This window comes from Sminthopsis crassicaudata, chromosome 3 (assembly GCF_048593235.1).
Source record: "Sminthopsis crassicaudata isolate SCR6 chromosome 3, ASM4859323v1, whole genome shotgun sequence".
NCBI classification, from domain to species: domain Eukaryota; kingdom Metazoa; phylum Chordata; class Mammalia; order Dasyuromorphia; family Dasyuridae; genus Sminthopsis; species Sminthopsis crassicaudata.
In genome coordinates this window covers 644,564,271-644,588,678 of record NC_133619.1, presented here as the reverse complement: position 1 = coordinate 644,588,678, position 24,408 = coordinate 644,564,271, and the positions used below count along the sequence as shown (strand labels likewise).

The 24,408-nt window shown below is 41.0% G+C and overlaps 1 protein-coding gene across 2 annotated transcripts; it reads left to right on the top strand.

The window, feature by feature from the left end:
* Positions 1-235: 235 nt before the first annotated feature.
* Positions 236-24,295, top strand: LOC141564956 (uncharacterized). Of its 2 annotated transcripts, XM_074307840.1 has the most exons (5): positions 236-788; positions 6,225-6,339; positions 16,483-16,609; positions 17,928-18,011; positions 20,769-24,295. In XM_074307840.1, exons 2-5 carry the CDS (start codon positions 6,307-6,309, stop codon positions 22,007-22,009), a joined length of 1,485 nt encoding a protein of 494 aa, XP_074163941.1. In that variant the 5' UTR covers positions 236-788; positions 6,225-6,306; the 3' UTR covers positions 22,010-24,295. The 2 variants fall into 2 exon arrangements, with proteins under 2 accessions (XP_074163941.1, XP_074163942.1); XM_074307841.1 differs by lacking the exon at positions 236-788 and having other exon boundaries at positions 1,862-6,339.
* Positions 24,296-24,408: the final 113 nt, after the last annotated feature.

The window sequence follows — 24,408 nt, the reverse complement described above, 5'->3', positions numbered from 1 at the left end:
GGCCGGCCCCGGCCCCGCGACGAGAGTCCCAAACCTGGCGGGGAGCGCTGAGAAATGACCAGCCGGGGGGTGTGGCCCAGGTGGGATCGGAGCCTTGGGAAGGAGTCCTGAAGCTGGAGGGGGGGAGGGGAGAAGCGGCCATGGCAGTGGCCAAGGCGTCCCACGTGAGGGGGCAGGGCTTGGGGAGCAGTGGAACAATTCCCGGGACGTCCCAGGACCGCCTTCTTCCCCGCCCCAGGGCCTAGGTTTTTGTCACCGCTCCGCCCGAGGGAACAGATCCTGGGCTAGAGCCCCGCTCTAGATCAAGTTCCGCTACACCGGCTGCTTTAAGGCGGTTTCCAGCCTGGAAGCCCTTCTCAGAATTCCGCCCCGGGTCCGTTTGTGCTCCGGCAGCCCATTGCTCAGATCCCCCCTTACCTGGAGGCTCGCCCCGTTCCGTAGGGACTCGGCTCGTCCCCGTTGCTCCTCGTGTGCTCTTGGCTTCTGAGAAATTGCTCTTCAACTGCTCTGGGAACTTGCCCCCGGCTTGTCTCCCACAGGTGGAGACTCTGCCTTAAGCTGAGGTCTGATTTCCTTCTGGGTAGCCGCGATCGCTCTGCCTCCTTCCCCGGAGCTGCGGCCTCTCTGCCTCCTTCCCCGGAGCTGCGGCCTCTCTGCCTCCTTCCCCGGAGCTGCGGCCTCTCTGCCTCCTTCCCCGGAGCTGCGGCCTCTGTGCTTTCCTTCAGATCTCTCGGCCTCTTCCCTGATTCTGAGATTTCTGGGAGCTAGCTGTGCAAGTGCAATCCCAGGTAGGTCTGAGCCAGCCTCCAACCCCAGCCTCCCCCTACCGCAATCACCTCCAAACGTTCAGGGTCCCCCTTCCCAAAGTACAAACCTACTTCCTGCCACCAGCTTTTGGTGAAAGGTTCCGTTGTTCTGACTTGAGGCAGCCCCTCCTAGGACCCCCGTCCTGCCTGCCCCGAGGACCCGCTTTGGCTCCGGGCACCGAAGCTCCTGGTGGCCCCTGTCTGGCCCCTCAGTTCTTGGGCTGCTGCCCTACCAGACCCCAGTCCTAGCTCCCTCTGCCCAGGCCCCCTGTAGGGACTCCAAGGTGAGCTCTGCCAGGGGGTCTCAGGCGTCCCAGGCAGACTTCGGGACCGGCGACGCTGCTTTCCCAGGCTCCGGGTCCACCTGGAGCTCTCTGTCAGTGCGGTGTCCCCGCCCTCTGGCCATGAGCTGTGTCAGACCCTACCTGGGCTCCAGATCTCCTGCTTCCCTGCCCCCGCTTCTCTCAGAGCCCTTGGGCTCCCTGCCAGGGGGCTTCCTCCCACACTGGACTTTTTCTCCCAGCCCCAGGCATTCCCCGCTGTTTCCCTGGTGGCTGTGACCCAGATCCCTGAGCATCCTCAACCTTCCCTCCCTCCTGGTCCAGCAGGCAGTTTGTTGTCTAGATAAGTAGTGTTTGTGAGGGGGAGGGGGACTGGGAGGAAGTCAGAGAAGGAGAGGGAGAGGGAGAGAGTGAGGAGTGAAAGCAGGAGGGAGGAGGAGAGAGTGAGGAGTGAAAGTGGAAGGGAGGAGGAGAGAGTGAGGAGTGAAAGTGGGAGAGAGGGGGAGAGAATGAGGAGTGAAAGTGGGAGGGAGGGGGAGAGAGAGTGAGGAGTGAAAGTGGGAGGGAGGGGGAGAGAGTGAGGAGTGAAAGTGGGAGGGAGGGGGAAAGAGTGAGGAGTGAAAGTGGGAGGGAGGGGGAAAGAGTGAGGAGTGAAAGCGGGAGGGAAAGAGAGTGAGGAGTAAAAGCGGGAGAGAGGGGGAGAGAGTGAAGAGTGAGAGAGAGCTAGAGAGAGACATACACAGAGAGTTGGGGGTAGGGGAGACAGGGAGGGCAGAAGACATATGGGAGGAGGAATCTCTGACTCATGGACTATGGAGGCTCTGACTGGTCTCATCCCATCTGGGATCCCAAACCCCTTCTTCCTCCTGGGTCTCTGAAAGAGGAAGAGGAAGAGGAAGGGCAAGGAGAATGTATAGTCTTGTCATTTCCAACCCTGCCCCTCCCTGCTGCCTCCCTCCCTCTCTTTGCTGTGTGTGAGGGATGGAGAAGACCCTTACCCAAAATGACTTCTCAGAGATTCTTAGGTTCTTACTAAGTGCTAATGAGATAATGAGATATTAGGTTCTTACTAATTGCTAAGTTGGTACTTGACAATTCTCTAGTTCTGGCCTTTCCTGGGGAAGAGCTTGCATGCTTAGGAGGAGCAAGTTCATTGGTTGAAGGAATTCTTCCCAGAAGCCCTTGCATTATCCCACGCCCATTCTCTGGGAGGATAAAGAGGGCAGCTCTGGAGGAAAAAGGGAGTCTCTGCTCTAGACCAGACTTGAGGCAGCTCTCTGCAGGAAGGGAAATCACTTCTCTGGACGAGAGAGAGTTAACGGCAACTGTCTGGAGACAACGGTTCTCTACAGGAAGAAGAATCTGTCACAGAGATTTGAGTTGACACAGCAGATCTCCTCCCAGAGAACGATTGGCAGGTTCTGGAGACAACTGCATGTTACAAATTGGCATCGGCAATGTGGGCAAGGACTTTTGCTTATCCTGACAAGGACTTGTTCTGAGCCCTTCAGAGGAGCTAGACTGGACCATAGCAATTTGGCGCCCGAACAGGGACAGACATAATCCTGATTCCAGTGGAAAAGCCTCTGATCCAGATCTCAATCTCTCTGACCCAGAACCATGAGTAACAAGGAAACTTTGTTAAAGATTAAGTGAACGTTCTAATAGATAAATAAGGAACTTATTAAGTGCTAAACCAGCAATCTCTTATAGCTGAAATGGGGCAGATGTTAGGTAAAGACAATCCCTCGACCTCAGCTGACTCAGTACCAGCCCCAGCGGCAGCCTCAGCTCCACCCCCATTCAGGAGTGGTACTATAGAGAATATAATTAAGATAATTGAGGAGCAGAGTTTGCTTGTAACCTGGGTACAGGTTCCTAAACTCTTGGCTGCATTAAGACGCACGTCCCCTTGGTTCTTAGAGGAAGAAAAAAATAGATGTAGATAACTGGAAGCTAGTGGAATTTGAAATGAAAGAATTTCATGCACAAATGGGCCTCATTCAATTCCTGCAGAAATATTTTATATCTACAGCATAGTTCAATTAGCCTTAAACTATCAAGCAAGTTGTAGGAGAAAGAAAAGTTTTAAAAATGAACAGAGGAGGAAGTGTGAGGAAAAAAGGAAAGATCAAGATCTTGCCCAAGAGCAAAGGGATTTAAATGAGGAATTAGGGTGTGATGACTCTAATTCTCTTGAAGAAGCTTCAACCCCACCTAGAGAGCAGATTATTGACCGGCCCACATCAACTCCACCTTCAGAGGTGAAGGAAGAAGGAGGAGGGGAAGAGGCAGAAACACAAACAGAATTGCCTGTGAAGCAGCCTAAGCCTATGACAAGATTAGAAAAAGCATTGGTTAAAGCTAAGAGAGAAGGACAGGATATAAGTGATTTTATACATGCCTATCCTGTGATTGAAGATATTAACTCTGTAGGTCATAAAAAGGAGAAAATATGCACCTTTAGATTTGAATAAAATTAAAGATTTGAAAAAAGGTTGTACCCTTTATGGGGCTACATAAGCTTATGTTAAAATGTTAATAGATGGTTTGTCTTGTGAAGTCCTAACCCCAAATGATTGGAAATCCATAGCAAGGACATGCCTACAACCTGGAGAAAATTTGTTATGGCTTGCGGAATTTCATGAATTATGTAAAATCCAAGTCAGATGCAATTTGGAAATAGGAGTTAACACAAAATTCACTTTTGAGCACTTAGCTGGTGAAAGTCAGTATGGAGAGAATTCAGAATAGATTAATTATACCATGAGAATATATGAGCAAATTGCTAAGGCTACAATAAAAGCTTGGGGTGTCCTCCCTGGACAGAAAGATTGCAGGGAGGCTTTCACTAAAATAGAGCAAGGTCCCAATGAACCTTTTGCAGATTTTGGGGGCGTTTGCAAACTGCTGTCAAAAGAACTATTGGAGAAAATGCAGCTACAGAAATAATGACCAGACACCTGGCTAAGGAAAATGCCAATGAGATTTGCAAAAGAATTATATGGGGATTAGACAAAGATGCTCCTTTAGAGGAGATCATAAGATGCTGTGCTACAGTGGGAACAATGCTTTTTGCACCCAGACAATGATGAACGTGGAAAGATAGGGTCCCTCCTGGCAAGGGACTTCTAGAGAAACTCAGCGATGTTTTCAATGTGGAAAAATTGGACATCTAAGAGCTCAGTGTAAATATGGAGATAGAGTGAGAAGACAGGGTGAAAGAAGACCTAAAACCCCATGTCCAAAATGCAACAGAGGACTCCATTGGGCATCAGAATGTAGAATAATTCAGGGAAATGGGATGAGGGGCCCAGGTCCAGGGCTCCAGGCAAAAAAGACTTGGGGGATGATGGCAGCTGATGTTACACCGAAAGAGCCTTTAGAAGGTCAGGACTCTGATGTGATCAACCAGCAGAAAAGCAATCACATGGCAGAAAGGGATTACCTGATAAGTCAGCCAAAAGGCAATCAGATTGCAAAAATGGATTACACTTGGGTAGAGTACAGGCCTTTTAAACCAACAGGGCTGTGTCCAGTGCAAACAACTCCAATGTAATTGCCAGATGATGAGAAGAGATTTACAAAGTGGTAAATAGAAGGTAATTAGATAGGTTAACTGCCTGGGAGAGAGGGTTTGCTTGTATTTCTTCAGAAGGAGAAGGAATCAGATGGGTGCCAACGACTCGTATTCGCCTTGTCCATCAGAGAGAGACAGAAAAAGAGAAAGAACTCAAAACAAAGGAGAAAATCTAAGAAACATCTGACACTGAAAGAGCATGGCTAATAAGAAGGCTGTTAAAGAACTTTAAAAACCAGCAGGAATCATTGGATTTCCTAACACAAGATGAGACTAATGGGCAATGGACTTATGGACATTTATAAATTCTCAATTTATGATTATTTGATCATGTTATTTGTTACATACTTCTAGTATGTATTATGTTTATATGTTACTATGTTACTATGTGTTTATGTAATCTATGTAATTATGTGTAATGCCTCCCATATTGATGGATTTATGTTTTAAGGTTATGACCACCCTATGTTCTAAATCAAAAGAAAGGGGGAGATGTTAGGTTCTTACTAAGTGCTAATGAGATAATGAGATAATAGGTTCTTACTAATTGCTAAGTTGGTACTTGACAATTCTCTAGTTCTGGCCTTTCCTGAGGAAGAGCTTGCATGCTTAGGAGGAGCAAGTTCATTGGTTGAAGTAATTCTTCCCAGAAGCCCTTGAATTATCCCACGCCCATTCTCTGGGAGGATAAAGAGGGCAGCTCTGGAGGAAAAAAGGGAGTCTCTGCTCTAGACCAGACTTGAGGCAGCTCTCTGCAGGAAGGCAAATCACTTCTCTGGACGAGAGAGAGTTAACAGCAACTGTCTGGAGACAACGGTTCTCTACAGGAAGAAGAATCTGTCACAGAGATTTGAGTTCACACAGCAGATCTCCTCCCAGAAAGCGATCGGCAGGTTCTGGAGACAACAGCACTTTACAAGAGATCACTCAGTAAAAAGCAGAAAAGTTGTTTATTGAAAACTTCCAGAGGATGAGCGCTCCCATGGCTATAAGAAAGAGAAAGCTCTTAGTAGGAGGGCTAAAGAAGTAGTAAAGATACACAGCTTTTATACAAGAGATTACATCACAAGGAAGATAGCATTGAGAAGGGGAGGGAGAGGAACCTATGGGTTGATATTATTGGGAGAGATTGGAATGGAAGCTTTCTGTTACAAAGGATTACATCTTAAGTTGGGGAGCATTGAAAAATAGGTGCCCTCTCCCCTGATTGAATGTTAGACATGGGTGCCAGAGGCAGATTAGAACAGGATGCTTTGTTTCCCTGATTCGGAGAGGAATCATCAGTCAGACATTTAAACTTCAGATTACTGAGCTGACAGCATTTAATAATCTAAATATTGATACCATTGAACAAGGATAAATGTCATCATTTCTGGTTAAGTAACTCTATCTAAAGTTTTATGTCAATATTGGCTTGCACACACTGTACTTATGTAGGTCACAGAGACATAGAAATAATAGAAAATTACAGAAAAAGAATTTAAATATTCCTGTAAGTTATTCACCTTCTCTCTCCATTCCCCACATGTGGGACCTCACCCTTCATTAACCCCTCAGCCCAGCCTTCTGCCCCAGGAAGACAAGGAAAAGTTGTCCAGAGGACAAGGTCTGCCCAAGGAGGGCCCCGGAGCCAGAGGGGATGGCCGGTGGGAGCCACACCTCCTCACCTCAGGTGAGTGTCCTGCCCACAGACTCCATGACTTCCTAGAGGCCTTTCCCATAGACAGGTTGGGCTGTCTCTGACACTGGCGATGCCTTCCCTTTGGATTGTTTCTTTACAAAAATTGTCAGGAGATTGAATGTAGCCCAAGCGACACTGCCCTGCTCTCTCCCTCTGGGTTTCAAACCGATCTGCAGCACTTCAGTCAGCATCAGCAGCACTAACTCCCCTCTTGCCCTGATTCCCCCAGTCTACTTGCTGCCCTCCTTCCTCTGGATTTCTGAGTTACCCACGTGAGAAATAACCCACTGGACTTGGGAGGGATGAAGTTCAAGTCCTCAATTACACAACTGAGGGATGTCCTATAGGGACAGTTGGCATCAATGTGTGTCTTTTTTATTGTTGAAATAATCCCCCCACCCACTGAGTACCACTGAGGGCACAACCTATCCAGAGCATATAATCCCTGTACTCTCAGTTACGTCATTACTCCCTCCCCTCCCACCCCAGTGCAAATTCTTCCCTTCATTTCCCATCCCTGATTATATTTTACAATCTTTTTTTCTTTTCAGGCCCCACCTCTCTGAGTTCATTTCATTCTTGTTTTCCAGTCTGAGTCTCCCAGCCATATAACATTATCCTTTTATTAGTATTGCTCTTAGCCTCCATTTTTTAAGTTTCAATTTTTATTTCCTAATTTAGGTTTTATTTCTCTATTTCTCTAGTCTCTGTAACTCTGGAAACTAAAAACTCCCATCCAGTTCTCACCCAAGGACGACCACTTCACTCCATCTCTGTTCTGAAGGGTTGGGGTCATTGCTCACTTTATGCACACCCTGCATCCTCCCTCACAATCTAGAACTGCACCCCTCCCCTTTGTTCCCCTTTGCCCAAACTTCTGTGCCAGATCTTGAAACCAGAGTACCCTGCTTATTCTCAAGGCTCCAGGTGCACAGTTGATCCACCTGGTGCACTCTGGCTGGCCCCTGTCTTGGAGTTGGTCCTCTCTAGGGCTCACTCAGAGAGCAGGGAGGGTGATAGGAGGAAATACTGTGTAAATGGGCTTCCTGCTTATCCCACATCCATCTGGAGAATACAGCAACCCAAGGAAACCAGGTGAAGTTGGCTTCTTGGTCACACTAAAGACACTGAATTATTGGGATCAGGCCAAAGAGAGTGTCTTTTTTTTTTTTTTTTTTTTTTTTTTTAATAGCAGTTAATTAGCAGTTTTTCAGGCCCTCAGCCTTCCCTTGTTAGAGAGAATTCAGGGAAAGGGCTAAGTTTAGGAGACTATTCAAAGTACTTGGGAGTTTTCTTTTCCAATGGAAACTGGGATGCACTGAAAGAGACCCTCAGGTCTTGTCAAAAATGCATCAAAGAAGGATTAGATGAAGCCTCCATGTTGTTTTGGTTCACATTTTTCTTGTTTGAAGCATTTTCCACATGGTTGGCAGTTCTTCCTTTGAAAATTCCTTCTTCGTGTCCTTTGACCATTCATCTAGTGGGGAATGATTTTGTTGTTATATTTGTTGTTTCAGTCATGTCTGACTCTTTTTGATACTTTTTTTTAATAGTAATTAAAATTTTCACACTTACATATTAGAAATATAAAACATTTTAAATATTTTTCCTTTGAATTCTCAATTCAATGCCTTCTTCCCTCCCCTGACATCTTCCAGAAATGGTCAGCAATCTGAGATAGGTTATGTATAAGCAATTGTGTAAAAACATATTTCTGAAATAATAATTTTGTGGACAAATTCTTGAATAAGAAGGTAAGACAGGAAAGAAAAAAAAGAAAAGATCTAGCTTTTGATCTGCATTCATTCTCTAGTATTTCTTTCTCTGGAGTGGGATAGTATTTTTCATGAATCCTTTGGGTTTGTGTTAAATCATTCTATTGTGAGCATATCCAAGTCATTCACAGTTATTGGTTATTCTGATCTTCTGGTTCTACTTGTTTTACTCTGCATCAGTTCTTGTAAGCCCTTCTAGGTTTTTCTGAAATCATCCTGCTTGTCATTTCTTATAGCACAATTATATTCCACTGTAATCACAGAAGACAATTTGTTAAGACATTCATCCCCCAGTTGTTTCCCTCAATGTCCAATTTTTTTGCTACCATGCTACTATTATAAATTACCTTGTAGAAAAAGATTTTTCACTTTTTAAAATCTCTTTGGCATACACACTTAGTAGTAGTAGTGTTTCTTGGGTTAAAGGGTACATAGTTTGATAGCCCTTTGGGGACAGTTCCAAATTGTTCTCCAGAATGGTTGAATCAGTTCATACCTCCATCAGTGGGTTAGCATCCCAATTTTCCCACATCTCATCTGACATTTATCATTTTCCTTTTCTATCTTATTAGCCAATTTGATAGGTGTGATAATTTCTTTAAATGGGGGTAGAATTTACTGGTAATTTAAAGCGATCCTGGGGAGCTCATAAATGGCTTGTTCAATTTCTTTTTCTAAGATTGTATTATTTCAGTACTCCATTTTCTCTTCTGTTAATCTGGGAAATTTGTATTTCTGTAAATATTAATCCACTTCATTTAGGTTGTCAGATTTATTGGCCAATATTTCCTTTAAAATAGAGGGAATGTTGGTGAATGACTTTCTATTTGCAGATGCCTGTGTACTAAATTAAATCTCTGAGCTGAGATATAGAAGAGTTTGAATTGATTCCTTTCTAATTGTGCTAATTTTGACATAACAGTTAATACCAAGAAAATGCAGGTGATGCACCAGCCAGCATTGGTTACAGCAAATGGAAATGTCTTGAGTGCTCTTGTTAAATTCATTCACTTTGACAATATACTTTCTGAGGATATCCATAGTGATAATGAGGTTGGCATATGTATTACCAGACCTAGCTCAGTATTTGGGAGACTCTGAAGGAAAATGTGGGATAGGAGAGGGATTCGACTGACTCCAAAATGGAAGTTCTACCGAATCCATGTGCCGGCCTTACGGTTATATGCCTATGAAACCCAGATAGTCCATCAACACCACCCCTAGAAACTGAATCACTTCCATTTGAATTGTCTTAGGAAGATTCTGAAGATCACCTAAAAGGATCAGGTACCAGACACTGGGGTCCTTTCTGCAACTAAATTGCTGAGCGTTCCAGCTCTACTGCAGAAAGCACAATTTTGGGGGGCTAGCACATTGTTTAAATACCCAATGGACATTAGCCCAAAGATGAATTTTATGAAAAGTTCTCACAGGGCAGGCACTCACAAGCTGGTCAGAAAAAGTGATACAAGTTTGTTCTCAAGGTTTCTCTGAAGAACTTTAGAATTGATTGTATGATGTGGGAGAAGCTGGCAGCACAACATGGTGCACTCTCATCAGAAAAGGAGCCCTGCTCTGTGAGCAAAGAGCAACTGAATGAACTCAATAGAAATGTGAGTTGTGCAAGGTATGAAAATCTATCTGATCTGAAATGTTCCCATCTACTGTATGTGCCCAAGTTGTGGTAGAGCCTCGCAAGGTCTTATTGGTCTGATCAGCCACAGTTGTAACTTGAATATATTAGAATGATGGTCCTCTTTGAACATGAAGCACAATAACCACCCATATAGTTGACAAAATAATGCCAATTATTGTTTTAATTTCCTCTTCATTTCTTTCATTTTTGATACTGGTAATTTGGTTTGTCTTTTTTTTTTTCCTTTTTAAAATCAAATTAAGTAATAGTTTATTTATATTATTGCCTTTTTTTTCTTTCCTAAAACCAGTGCCTTAGTTTTATTTATTCAATGGTTTTCTTATTTTCAATTTTATTATTTCCTTTGATTTTTAGGATTTTCAAATTGGTTTTTAATGGGGGATTTTTAATTTGTTCTTTTTCTAATTGTTTTAGTTGCATGATCACTCCAGTGAGAAATGATACATTTCTCTATTTTATTGATGTACATGTTTTGATTTATTCATTGGAAAACTGCCTGTTCATATCCTTTGATGTTCAAGTGGGGAATGACTGATATTCTTATAGATTTTACAAAGTTTTTATGTATTTGAGATAAGAGACCTTTCTCTGAGAAACTGAAAATTTTCTGCTTTCCTTCTGATCTTTGTGGTCTTTGTTTTCTTTATATGAAAATCTTTTAATTTAATGTAATTAAAACAATTCATTTTGCACCTAACTGTGCTTTTCATTTCTTGGTTATTCATAAGCTGTTCACCTATCCATAAGTCTGATAAGTGATATTTCCCATTTTCTGATTTTCTTGTAATCTCTCTCTTTATCATTATACATTTTGACTGTATCTTGGTAAATGATGTAAGATATGTATCTATGCCCAGTTTCTGCCATACTGCTTTCCAGTTTTCACAATTTTAAATCAAATAATGAATTCTTATCCCAAATTTTTAGTCTTTACACTTGTAAAATATAAGATTATTATATGTATTTGCTGCTGTAAATTTTATATCTACTCTGTTCCATTGATCTACTTTTTTTTTTTCCTATTTCTTAGCCAGTAGCAGATAGTTTTGGTGATTGCTGCCTTATAATAAAGCTTAAGATCTTTCTTTGTATTTTTCATTAACTCCTTTAATTTTTTTTTCCTCAGCCAATTGGGCTTAAGTGACTTGCCTGGGGTCATACAGCTAGGAAGTATTAAGTGTCTGAGACCAGATGTGAACTCAGGTCCTCCTGATTTCAGGACTGGTGCTCTATCCACTACACCACTAGCTGTTCCCCTCCTTTGATATTCTTAATTTTTTTTCTTCCAAATGAATTTTTCCCCCTAATTCTTTAAAAAAATCATTATTTGACTATTTAATTGGAATGACATTGAATATATAAATTACTATAGGTAAAATTATAATTTTTATTGTATTGATCCTGTCTACCCATTAACAATGAATATTTCTCCAAATATTTGTCTCATTTTATTTGTTCAATGTGTGTGTGTGTGTGTAATTTGTTTTTAGGCATTTGTTTTAGGCAGATTTATTCCCAGTCATTTTATTCTGTCTAAAGTTATTTTAAATGGGATATCTTTTACTATCTCTTCTTGCAGGGTGTTGTTTGTTATAAATAGGAACCCTTATATTTATAGACTGCTACTTTGCTAATGTTACTGTTTTAACTAACTTTTTAGTTGAATCTTTTGGATTTTCCAAGTATGTCATCATATCATCTTTTAAAAAAAGAGAGTTTTATGGCCTCATTCCCTATTCTGATTTTTTTCTATTTTTTTCTCTTCCTCTTATTGCTTTATTTATTTATTATATTGAATAATATTGGAAAAAGTCAACATCCTTATTTCATACCTGATGTTACTGAGATGGTTTCCAACAAATAATGCTTGTTTTAAGTTTTAAATGAATACTTTCAAGTGTTTTTCTTTTTTTTTTTTAAAGTAGAATTGAGTACTGTACTTTATCAAAAGCTTTCCCTGCATCTATTGATGTAATCATTTTTTAAACTTTCATTTTTGACATAATCAATTTTGTTAACTGTTTTTCTTTCATTAAGCCATTTCTGCATTCTTTATATAAATCTCACTTGATCATAACATATAATTTTTGCAATATATTGTTGTGATGTTTTCACTAGTATTTTATTTAAGACTTTTGCATCCATATTTATTAATAAAAGTGGTCTATAATTGTCTTCCTGTTTTTATTCTTCCTGGCTTTGGTATCAGTATCATATTTATTTCATACAAAAAAATTGGTAAGGGCCTTTCTTTGTCTATCATTCCAAATTATTTAATATTGTAATTAGTTGATCTTTAAATGTTGGATAGAATTCATTTGTACATCCATCTGATCATGTTTTTTTCTTAGGAAGCTCATGTATGGCCTGTTTAATTTCTTTTTCTAAAATGTTTGTATTTATATAACTTATTTTCTCTTTTGCTAATCTAAACGATTTATATTTTGTAACTATTCTTTCATTTCACATAAGTTATTTTTACTCACTGTGTTTTTTCTCAACCTCTCTTTTAACCCAGTCCCTCTTATCTTCTCCTTTCCCTCTCTTATTCCATTTACACCCCTTCTCTTAATTTACTCTATTGTTGTTTGTTCCTGACTTCAGGAATGTGATGCCTTGACATGTAAGTGACTTGAATTTAAGTGAGGGAGGGCTGTGCAACATCACCTGCCTTACTTTCGCCTCCAGAGCCATCTGAGTCCAGTGGCCAGATATAGATCAAGAGACTGGAGATGGCCCTGGATGAAATGGGAGATCTTGACCTTTTTAAGGTTAGGTCTTCTACAGTCTCAGTTTGACTAAGGCCACACCTATACAATATTAAGTCTAGGAAGAAATGAAGGCAAATAATCTCCTCCTTCATCTAGTCCAAAAAATCTAAATAAATTTTTACAAAAATGAATGAATGAATTCTGGGTGGGGAAGACTCTTAGGGTTTCTAGCCAAAGCAGAAATGGCTGTTATTTACATTCAATCTGAGTTAATCAGGATCCAAATAATGACCAAATGGGGCTTGGTCTGAGAACTATTTGTGGCCAATTTGAATCAGATTGTTTTTGGTTTATACCTAAGTCTAAATACCTCCCTACTCTATCCCCCAGTTTTCCCTCCTCTTTATAATTTCAAAAACTTCTATACTCTCCAAAATGTACATATTGTTTTCTCTTCAACCCAGAGAAGATTGTTTCCAACATTACCAGCCTTCACCCTGTTTTCTCTACTAGTTCTTCCTTTCAGGCTCCATTTTAATGAAATAATTTCTCTAAAAGCATATTCTGATTCTTAATCCATTCTGCTGTTTCTATTTTATGAGTGAATTCATCCCATTCACATTTAAAATCATGATAACTATTTGTGAATTTCTCTCCATCTTATTTTTTACGCACTGTGTTTTTTCTCAACCTCTCTTTTAACCCTGTCCCTCTTGTCTTCTCCCTTCCCTCTCTTTTTCCATATTTTACACCCCCCCTCTTAATTTACTCTCTTGTTGTTTTTTCTACTCAGTTTGATTTTATTAGAATCACTCCATCATACAAAAGTCTTCCCTATGCTTTCTTTCAAACTGCCTTAGTAACAATAGCAGTTTTTAGACTACTGCTAACATTTTCATATATGGTAACTGAACAGTTTGATTTTAATATGTATCTTATAATTAGATTCATGCTTTCCTTATGTTTCCTCTGGATCTTTTATATTGAATTTTCTATTAAGTTCTGGCCTTTTTGTTAAATACTTAAAAGTCTTTCTGTTGGTCGAGTGTTTATTTATTTTTTTTAATTCAGGGTTATACTTCAACTTTTCTCGGATGCAACCCCTACTCTTCTGCTCTTCAAAATATAATGTCCCAAAGCCTAGGATCTTTTAGGGAAGAAACTGCTAAAAGATACATTCAATGGTAGTTGAGATGTCACAACATTCTAACCATATTATGCCCTGTTCATCTCTTCTTTGGTTGTTACATTTGCCAGATTTCCTTTTTCAATTTTATTTCCTTATTTACTTTTAGGAAGAGGTTGCACAAGTCGTTCTATTGTTACTCTGTGGCCACCCCTCCTAAATTCTGTTGTTTAGGATGTTCAAGAAACAAGTAATTTGTACAAGTGAAATTCATAACCTTATCCAACCCATGGAGGTGAAAGCTGGATGTGGGAGGCTTGAAAAGGAAAGGGGTTTGTAAGAGCTTCTGCTGGGTATGAGTCAAGGAATGAATAAGAGATCAATTAGCTATCAATAAAAGGAATGCTTTTCTTATTAGAAAGGCTACATAATGAATTCTGTGCAGTGAAGCATGTCACTTGAGACTCTAGTGAAAAAAAGATTTACAAATTCTTGTGAATCTCCAAAAGTATAAGAGATCAATAAATAACCTTAATTATTCCAAAGTAGTAGAATAAAGACATTGAAAGTTGCGTTAAAATAGACCAATGAAAAGGCAATTTTATGCATATGATGACTTGTTTCTAAATATCAGAATCTCCAATAAAGTACATCTTGTACTTATGATGGATATGGAAGGCTACCAAATGTCAAGTACATTGGCCAACTATACATTATGCATTTAGCAGACTGTGAATAGGGATGATGGCTCCCAAGTATCAGGATATTTTCAGACTGTCAAATCCTCCTGTATATGAGCCAGTGGTCTTGACTTTTGTTGTCCCATCCTATTTTTCATGAATTACCTGAAATGTAATCCTCATCAATTGAATTTAGCTTTTTTAATATATGAAGGAAAACTTCTTTCTCTACCAGAGTTACTCTTATATCCATGTGACTATATAGCAGATCGTCTCTCACTGGTTACAGCAAATGGAAAAATTCTCAATCCTGTGAACAGATCTATTTACCATGGCCATTCTAAAGCACAAAGCAGGGGCACTCCTGGTGGTCAGAAGCAGCACTGCAAGGACATTCCCAAGACCTCTCTGAAGAACTTTTCATCACCAGTAGTGAGACATGAGAGACCCTGGCCTGGGCCCCGCCATGACACATGCACATGAGAGAATGTGCCCTGTTGTGTGAGATAGAATCGCAAGAGCTCAAAGAGTGGTGAGATGTCCAAATGTGCATCCACTTCCCCTGCATTTACTCATCTGGGCTCTTGGTGCCCAAGGTGTTACAAAGTGTTCTGAGCTTACTTAGATCAGTCTGATCAGCCATGGCCAGATGTTCTGAACCTCAGCTCTGAGATGTCATTTTGGTCCTGTTTAACCATGAATCTAAAAACATCAACCAAGTGTGTAATGAAATATTACAGTTAAGAACTCTATGATATTGACAAATGGAAGCAAGCATAAAGCAAAGCATGGCCATGAGACTTCCAGCCAAGGTAGCCTGGAGCCCTCCATAGATACATAGAGAATTTCTTTTAGGTAGCTGGGAAGTCTCGGGCCCCAAAGTTCAGTAATGAATATCTCTTTGGAATTCTCTGTGTTTTGTCTACATGAGACTTTATTTCAATGTCTCTGGAAATAACCAAGATTTTTTTTTCCCCACTCTCTATTCTGTGACCATGCATCTGTTCCTTCACCATCACCCTAGAATACACAGTACCTCCCATCTTCTTGCAGCTTCACAAAATTTTCTTTTTCTTTTTTTTTTTTTTTTTTTAGGTTTCAGGTTCTTCTTCCACAGGATTATATATACATACATAGCAATTTATTTGCAAGATATATGCATGGATAATTTTTCAGCACTGACAATTGCAAAACTTTTTGTTCCAAATTTTGTTCCTCTTCTTCCCCCACCCTCTCCCCCAGTTGGCAAGTTGACCAATACATGTTAACTATGTTAATACACTATATGTATACATGTCCATACAGTTATTTCACTGTACAAAAAGAATTGGACTTTGAAATAGTCTACAATTAGCCTGTGAAGGAAATCAAAAATGCCGGCGGACAAAAATAGGGGGATTGGGAATTCTCTGTAGAGGTTCATAGTCATGTCTCAGAGTTCTTTGGCTGGGTGTGGCTGGTTCAATTCATTACTGCTCTATTGGAACTGATTTGGTTCATCTCATTGTTGAAGAGGGCCACATCAGAATTGATCATCATATAGTATTGTTGTTGAAGTGTACAATGATCTCCTGGTCCTGATCATTTCACTCAGCATCAGTTCCTGTAAGTCTCTCCAGGCCTTTTTGAAATCATCCTGCTGGTCATTTCTTACAAAACAGTAATAGCCCGTAACATTCATATGCCATATTCAGCCATTGTCCAGCTGATGGGCATCCACGTAGTTTACAGTTTCTGGTTACCTCAAAGAGGGCTGCCACAAACATTCTTGCACATGCAGGTCCCTTTCCCTTCTTTAAAATTGAAGAACAATTTTGTTTATAAGCTATAAACTATGTCAATTCTGAGAAAGGAAGAACTTTCATGTCTTCTGTCCTTCTCTTCCACAGATCCACACAGGTCTCAGATAAAACACTCATTTTGTCCCAGATTCCATAGGGAGACACATTCCGCAATAAGACATTTCTTTGCTTGCTTTTAACTGACCAGAGCACGCGCTTTTCTCAATATTTCTTTGACTTCTTACTGTGGCTTAGAGTCTTGGCTCTGGCCCTCATCAAGGATAGGACCTTTGAGTAAATTCCCTTTCTGTTCTTCAGTAGCCTCACCTCTGATGTTGAGGGTTGGACTAGATGAGCCCAGAAGTCCCTTTTAGCTCTAAGCCCTCTGACTTTTGGTGCTGTAGGAGTTGGTGACTTTCCAGGACGTGGCCGTGGACTTCACCCCAGAGGAGTGGAGCCTCTTGGACCCTTCTCAGAAGGAGCTGTACAAGGAGGTCATGCTGGAGAACACTTGGAACCTGCTGTCCGTGGGTAAGGACACTTCTGGCCACTCTGAATACTGCTATCAAAAGGAATATCTTTGTTCTATGTTGGTTTTGGAGCATTTATCTATTTTACTAGAAAGGGAAACGTGCTGGTCTCCTACGCTCCAGACTCAGGGTCCTCTTGCTCCTGGTTTTCCTATAAAAGGCCAATACATTGGTGAAGAAAAGCTGGAGATCTCCCAGTTGCTCCTGAAGCTCCCCAATTCTAGGTGGCTTGAGGTCAAAGATCAGATCAGTGCTGGAGCATCTCAGATGTGGAACTTATCTCACAGGCTAATTGGGCCAGTCTCTCCCTGGACATGACTTTGTCTGGCAAAACCAGGAAAACGCTCAGATAGTTTTTCCCTCCAGCCCTTTCCTCTTTGAGATGGGCCTAATATGTGAAACATTCTTTTTTTTTTTTTTTAAAGAAGCTTCAGTTGGCAGCTGACAGCTCTTCCTTGTGCCCAGTAGAACCCATTAGTCCCCAGCCTTCCTTTACATTGCCCCCAAACTCCAGCATGGATGGTGCAGCTGGAAGGAGGAGAACAAGCCTTGATATTCACAGCCTGTTCCCCAGAAAGTGCTTTCTTCACCACATTGGGCCATTAAGTGATTTCATTATCCCCATTTTACAGTTGAGAAAACTGAAGCAGACAGTTTAAGTGGCTTGGCCAGGAGCACACATTGAAATCCTGGCATTGCTGACCCAACTCCAGGCCCTTGGCACTGAACTCTCAGATGTCTCTATTTCTGGGCAATGGAAACTACACAATGAGTCCCTCCTTCCATGAAGAAGGGGCACCAAGACTGGATTTTCTGGTTGCAAACTATCTCCCTGATCTTCCCCAATTCTCCCCAAAGCTCCCCAAAGTAAATGCTATGGAACCCACCTTAGGAGATCTGGGAACCACCCCAAGCTCTTGCTTGCTTGCTCCCATCAATGGCAGGAACAACAGACTGGCCAAGAATCAGAATGGGAACTAACTGAGGTTCCTTGAGTTCAGCAGCAGGAGAATCTCCCCCTGTGGCAGAGAGCCCCTGAATGAACAAACCTAAGGTTTTTATAGATTTCAGTGAGGGGGGAGCTGGGTAGGGGGGCAGGGCAAAGGGTGATTCAGCAAGGTCTCCTTTGCTGGGGCTCAAGGATGATCTAGCTTGTCCCATTTGGGGGATTGTATTACAAGTGCTGGTGGAAGGAAACAGCCAGATGTGTGAACCCAATGGAGTGATTCTCAGAACGGAGCAGCTTTGCATGCACACTCTTCCCTAAAAAGGACTAAGTTTGTGTCTCTCCATCCTCACCCTTCATTCTCCATGTCCAGGCTTGCCAGCTCCCAGAGACGTCATCTCTCATCTTGAGCAAAGGGAAACACTGGAGCAAGAAGTCCAGGGGAGCTGCTGCCCAGGTGAGAGAGGTGGAAATAGGTAGATGAGAGCTGTGCTTACAAGAGGGTTCTAGGTGTTGTGTCAAGAGCTAGAACTGGGGGCAGCAGGACCTCACTTGGAGTTCTTTTCAGACACTTTATCAAAATAGCATTGTGGATATGGAGCCTCAGTTTCCCCATCTGTAAAATGAGAGAGTTGCACTCCTTGGTCTTTAATTTCCTTTCCAGAGATAAATCTATTATCCTACAAAAATCCATCATAGAGAATTTAGGGGTGTGGAAGTCCCCTCAAAGTGCAAAAGGGGCTTAGGCTTTCCAAGCTGAGCTCCTTTTTAACTTTCTTCAAATCAATAAACAAATACCCACGACTATGTGAGGCAGGGAGGAGTGCTTGAGGCTTCATTTGTGAGCTTGCACTCTTTGGAGGAGGCCTTGGAGAACCTTAGGAAAGATGGAAGATGGGAGACCTGGGGAAGGAGAATGAGCTTGCTTTGGAGTACAGTAGAAGGAGACCCAGGAAAAGCACATCACTGAAACCCAGTGAGAGGGAAAAGGGGTGATTGGTGGACTTAAAGCAACAGAGAAGCCAGGAGGGATGAGGATGAAAAAATGGCCATTGGATTTAGCAATTTTGAGATCTGTGATAATGCTGGAGATAGGAGTTTTAGGTGAGCAATGAAATCGGGAGCTAGAATACAGAACCTTTCTGAGAAAACAGAGACGAGCACTTGGACACACCTGTTGTAAATGGCATCTAGAGCTGTTTAGCTGTGAAAGGGAATGGAGATGAAGGGATTAAGAGATTGTGTTTGAGGATTAGAGAGACATGGTTTTATTGGAGTCACTAGGAAATGGTGGGAAACACTGAAAATGGTGAAAAAACAGAGATGCTAGAGAGGCAGTATACTGCGGAACATATTGGACCCAATGAACCAGAAAGAGGTTTGCTTTAGGTGGCAGGAGAACTGTTTCATCTGATCCTTGTGCCAAAAAGGAAAAGTAGGCTCCTGATTTATGAGGGTGAGGAGAAGATGGTACTGAATAAATGTCCATTTATTCCAGAGCAATATAAGGCAATATCTCTGATTGGAAGAACATATGGGAACATATGAAAGTATTGGGAAACTTTTTGTTGTGAATAGGATAGGGAATCAGCCAAGTTATATTTGATCATTTCAAGTTATTTTTGACTCTTCATCACCCTATTTAGGGTTTCTTGCTAAAGATACTGAAATACTTTGGATTTCCTTTTCTAGCTCATTTTACAGGTGGGGAAACTGAGGCAAACAAGGGGGAGTGACTTAGCCAGGGTCATAGAGCTAGTAAGTATCTGAAACTAGGTTGAAACTTTGATGTTCTTGATCCTAGATCTACTTATTCCATCACTTAGTTGCCCCAAGGAAATCAGGGAGATGTCAAAGGATAGCCTTGCCACAGTGAGAGTCACACTAAGATTTTTGTGGCCTAAATTTATACTGGAATCTGGTTTGTTAGGTTCTTCCTAAGTTTATAGTGAGATAATGAGATATTAGGTTCTTACTAAGTGCTAAGTCTGTGACTTAGTGACTTCTTCCTCCAGAGAGCTGCCTTAAGTCTGGCCCAGATAAAAGACTCTCTATCTCTCATGTGCCGCCCTCTTTTATCCTCCCAGAGAATGGGCGTGGGATAACACAAGAGCTTCTGGTAAAAATTACTTCAACCAATGAACTTGCTCCTCCTAAGCATGCAAGCTCCTCCCCAGGAGTTCACAAGTAAAACTCCCAGTAAAGTCTGGAACTAGAGAATTGTTAAGTACCAACTTAGCACTTAGTAAGAACCTAACACTGGTTTCTTGATTTTCTCCCTCCATTCAGCAGCATGTAAGTAGCAATTAAGACTGCTGCCTTACTCAGAATTAATTTAAGGCTATGTTTTACAGAAGTCATCACCATCATTTCTCCCTGATATCTAAGTTTCTAATTTTGGCCCTTTCTTGGAGACTCATTGGCCAGATTCATGGGGCTCCCTCTCAGTTTAGGGAGATGAGAGGTAGAGGCTCCCAGGTTTACCATATTATGAGTTGTTTCCAGAGCTTAGAAAGGGGCCTCTGTGATCTTCACCATGGGTTTAGTCAGGTCCCATCAGAGTTAGAGACAGACCAAGGTCACTCAATGTAGGGTAATAAAACACAGAAACTGGGTTGAGGCCAGAACATGAGAGTGCTGAAGCTGCCTTTGTCATAGGTTTGTTTTGAGAATTGTGAGGCCTAAAACTGTTCAATCTACAAGAAAAACTACTTTGTTAAAGGTTGCATGGATTCCTCCACTAAGTGTACTTAGATATTCCTGAGACGGCCCTGCTCCCTAGGGTTTGATAAGTGGACACTCTAGAAAGATGAAACAAAGTATAAATCCCCATTGCTTGGTAGACCTTATTTTGAGGGCCAACAATGATACATCAGCTAAAAATTTATCAGCAGAGAGGTAGGGTTATCTCTGCTGACATAAGAAGGATGGGTTCCTCCTCAAGAAGATATGGCAAAAATAGTACTGAGATACCAAAAACAAATTGGGGGCTTACTATATCGTGTCACCCATGCAAGTGTAGACTTGGAATTTGAGAAAAACAGAATGTAGATACATTAAATCCCAGGAGATATGATTCATTACAACCCCGATTCCATTCCAAATAGTATTAATCAGTTTTGTAATCTACATAAACCACAGGTACGTTTTTATAGGAAGTCTTTATAGTATAAAGCCTGAAACTTTAATGGAACATTTACCCCTTGTTTACCAGATATAAAGACTATTGGAGCCTCCACAAGAATCCTATATCTACATACTGGAGAGAAACCTTACAAATGTAATCAGTGTGAAAAAGCCTACAAAAAGAAGGCTTTTCTTATTGTACATCAGAGAATCCACACTGGAGAGAAACCTTATGAATGTGATCAGTGTGGAAAGGCTTACAGACAGAAAGTTTATCTTACGAGACATCAGGGAAGCCACACTGGAGAGAAACCTTATGAATGTGATCAGTGTGGAAAGGCTTACAGACAGAAAGCTTATCTTATTATACATCAGAGAATCCACACTGGAGAAAAACCTTATGAATGTGATCAGTGTGGAAAGGCTTATAGACAGAAAGCTTATCTTAATATACATCAGAGAATCCACACTGGAGAAAAACCTTATGAATGTGATCAGTGTGGAAAGGCTTACACACAGAAAGCTCATCTTATGAAACATCAGACAATCCACACTGGAGAAAAACCTTATGAATGTGATCAGTGTGGAAAGGCTTACAGACAGAAAGCTTATCTTATGAAACATCAGACAATCCACACTGGAGAGAAACCTTATGAATGTGATCAGTGTGGAAAGGCTTACAGACAGAAGGTTTGTCTTATTGTACATCAGAGAATCCACACTGGAGAGAAACCTTACGAATGTGATCAGTGTGGAAAGACTTTCAGAACCAACTCACACTTTCTTGTACATCAGGGAGTCCACACTGAAGTGAAACAATATAAATGTAATGAATGTGGGAAGGCTTACAAAAACCACCATGGTTTAGTTGTACATCAGAGAATCCACACTGGGGAGAAACCTTATGAATGTCATCAATGTGGAAAGTCTTTTAGATGCAGCTTCAGTCTTACTGTACATCTGAGAGTCCACACTGGAGAGAAACCTTATAAGTGTCACGAATGTGGAAAGGCTTACAAACAGAAGACTCGACTTACTATACATCAGAGAATCCACACTGGAGAGAAACCTTATCAGTGTCAAGAATGTGGAAAGACTTTTAGAAAAAGCAATAATCTTGTTAAACACCAGAGAGTTCACACTGGAGAGAAACCTTATGAATGTGATCAATGTGGAAAGGCTTACAAACAGAAGTCTTGTCTTAGTATACATCAGAGAATTCACACTGGTGAGAAACCTTATGAGTGTGATCAGTGTGGAAAGGCTTTCAAACAGAAGGTTTGTCTTACTGTACATCAGAGAATCCACACTGGAGAGAAACCTTATTAATACAATCAATATGGAAATGCTTTCATATGAAAGTGAGTCTTGCTGTACATCAAGGAATCCACACTGGAGAGAAACATTATACATGTAATGAATGTGGAAAGGGCTGTTTTAAAAACCATGATTTAGCTGCATATCAGGAACCTTATGAGTGGGATCAACATGCAAAGAATTTCCAACAACATAACAAATTTTCTGCCCATCAGAGAATCCACGCTGGAGAGAAAGCTTTGGAATATTATTTGATGTGGAAATGCTTCTAGATATCCTTTTGATATTATCTCCTTTAGAGAAGCCACAGTGAAGAAGAGTCTAGAATGTGGTAAGGTTTTTATATGCCCTCTTCCCCAAAATAAATAAAAGAATCCATACCAGAGGACAAACATCATTAATGTAGCCACATGGAAGCATTTAGGTTAAAATCATCACTTATTTCCCATCAGAGAAGGGGAAGTAAAAGGACATAGAAATTACATCCCTGTAACAAACGTGGAAAGGCAATACAGATTAGAATACAGAGCTTGTTAGGCATCACAGTATTCATCTTGGGAACATGCCCTGCCTGGATTGAACATGGGAAGATCTTCAGCCAGAGACCTTCTTTTATTTTATATCAAAGACTCTCAGTAAAGGAAAGACTTCGGAATCTGCTCAATGATGACCTGCCTTCCCCTACAAAATGGAGGTCATTAGACACAATGTATTTCTGTGTACAATGGAAAAATCTTCATGTAGATAAAACGTATGGAGCTAAATAGAGAAGGTTTTTATCCACAGCACAGATTTCAATAGAAACCATACATTTCATCCATGCTTGAAGCCATGAAAATGGGCAGTATTTCTCAGAAATCTTACAAGTTTGACTTCTGGGAGTCAAGAGGGCAGAATAAACAGGAAATTGCCCAGACTCTCCCATATTCACCTCTAAACAATTATAAAATTATGCCCCCAAAAGAATTCTGGAATTGTAGAACCAGGAAAAAAAAAAAAAAAGAAAGGCTCAGACAAATCTTTTAGCCCAAAGAAAGTGGGAAAGTTGTCAGGTAAGATCTCCTAAAGGTCTACAAAAGGGGAGTGTGGTCCAGGACAGAAAGCATTGCAGTAACATTCCCTGCTTCAGCAAAACAGCAAGATGCCCTAAGCCCCAATGCAGTGCCTGACAAGCAAGCAGACAACATTGGATCCCACCACATGCCTCAGTATGTCTCAGATGAATAGGCAGAGACCAGTCAGGAATCCCTTCTCTCCATGTGCCTTATTTGCCAACTTTTCAAGGTGATCTTGCCTCTTGAGATGGGGCAAATTGCCAGCCACTTACCTGGACAGCCATAGCAAGGATCCCACACTCCTGGTGCAGCACAGGGGTCTCCCACGTGCCTCAGTATAGTGCCAGGTAATATGGTGGGATTTGTATTATTTTGTTCGGATTCGCTCCTACAGAACGATACGCCCACACAGAAATACAAATAATGCATTTTAACATCAGCAATTAATAGGAGTGCAAGTAGTATTGCAGCAACAATATCCAATGTATTGGATAATTATGCACAGGAAAGCAAAAGAAAGTGAAAGAGGGAAAATCCATCCCTGCTTTGGGGGAGCACCAACTTGTGATTTTCTGGCCTGGAGAATCCTCATCAGAGTCTTAATCAGAACCAACTTAGCAGAGTGTCTTCTCAAATGGTGCAATTGTCTCCAGATGGTTTAAATGACTTCAGAACAAAGAAGGCTTTGGGCAGTTTCCAATTTTTTCCCGGACTTTCCCAGAGCAGTAGCCAATTCATCTGGAAATGTGTGGGAGTACTATGGAGACTTCAGAACTGGTTAGGTTCTCCCAGGGGCAAGACTTCATTTATTACAACCTTGTGCATCTGGCCATGATCAGTCAAGGATGTTTTGCTGTTCTTATGCTCTCAAGATGAACGAGTGTTCAGACATAAGGTGGGGGCAGGCGGAGTAAGCTACAAATCATTCAGGCTTCAAGACACTAGTCTGAGCTTACAACATGGAGGATCTTCATTAGTCAGTCATTAACCTGTCATTCTGCCTTAAGATGGGACATGTTTAGGGTATAGGCTGTAAAGACTTTAAGGGTCACTCTGGTATATGTCATATTTTGTAAAACAGCAGTTACACATGAGTAGTAATAGTAGAGTAGATAATAAAATAGGGTTAACTAAAATAGAAAAATATTTTGGGGTGGTTATTGATTTAAAGAAAAAAATGTCAATGATGATTAGTATTAAAAATAACCAAATGTGAGGTTTCAGTTATTTTTTGGCAACTATATGAATTTGTATTCAATGTTTATTTACTGCTCTGTGATTCTTTTACAAAAATTGCTTCAATCTTAAAGAAGAATTTAATATAGATACCAAAGGTTCAAGAAATACATAAGTAGA

Bases quoted from the DNA above. Each gene is read 5' to 3' on its own strand.
- LOC141564956 (XM_074307840.1), top strand. From the start codon at position 6,307: ATGGCCGGTGGGAGCCACACCTCCTCACCTCAG. The intron at 16,610-17,927 runs GTAAGGACACTT...CTCCATGTCCAG, and splicing joins TTGGAACCTGCTGTCCGTGG to GCTTGCCAGCTCCCAGAGAC. The intron at 18,012-20,768 runs GTGAGAGAGGTG...CTTGTTTACCAG, and splicing joins CCAGGGGAGCTGCTGCCCAG to ATATAAAGACTATTGGAGCC.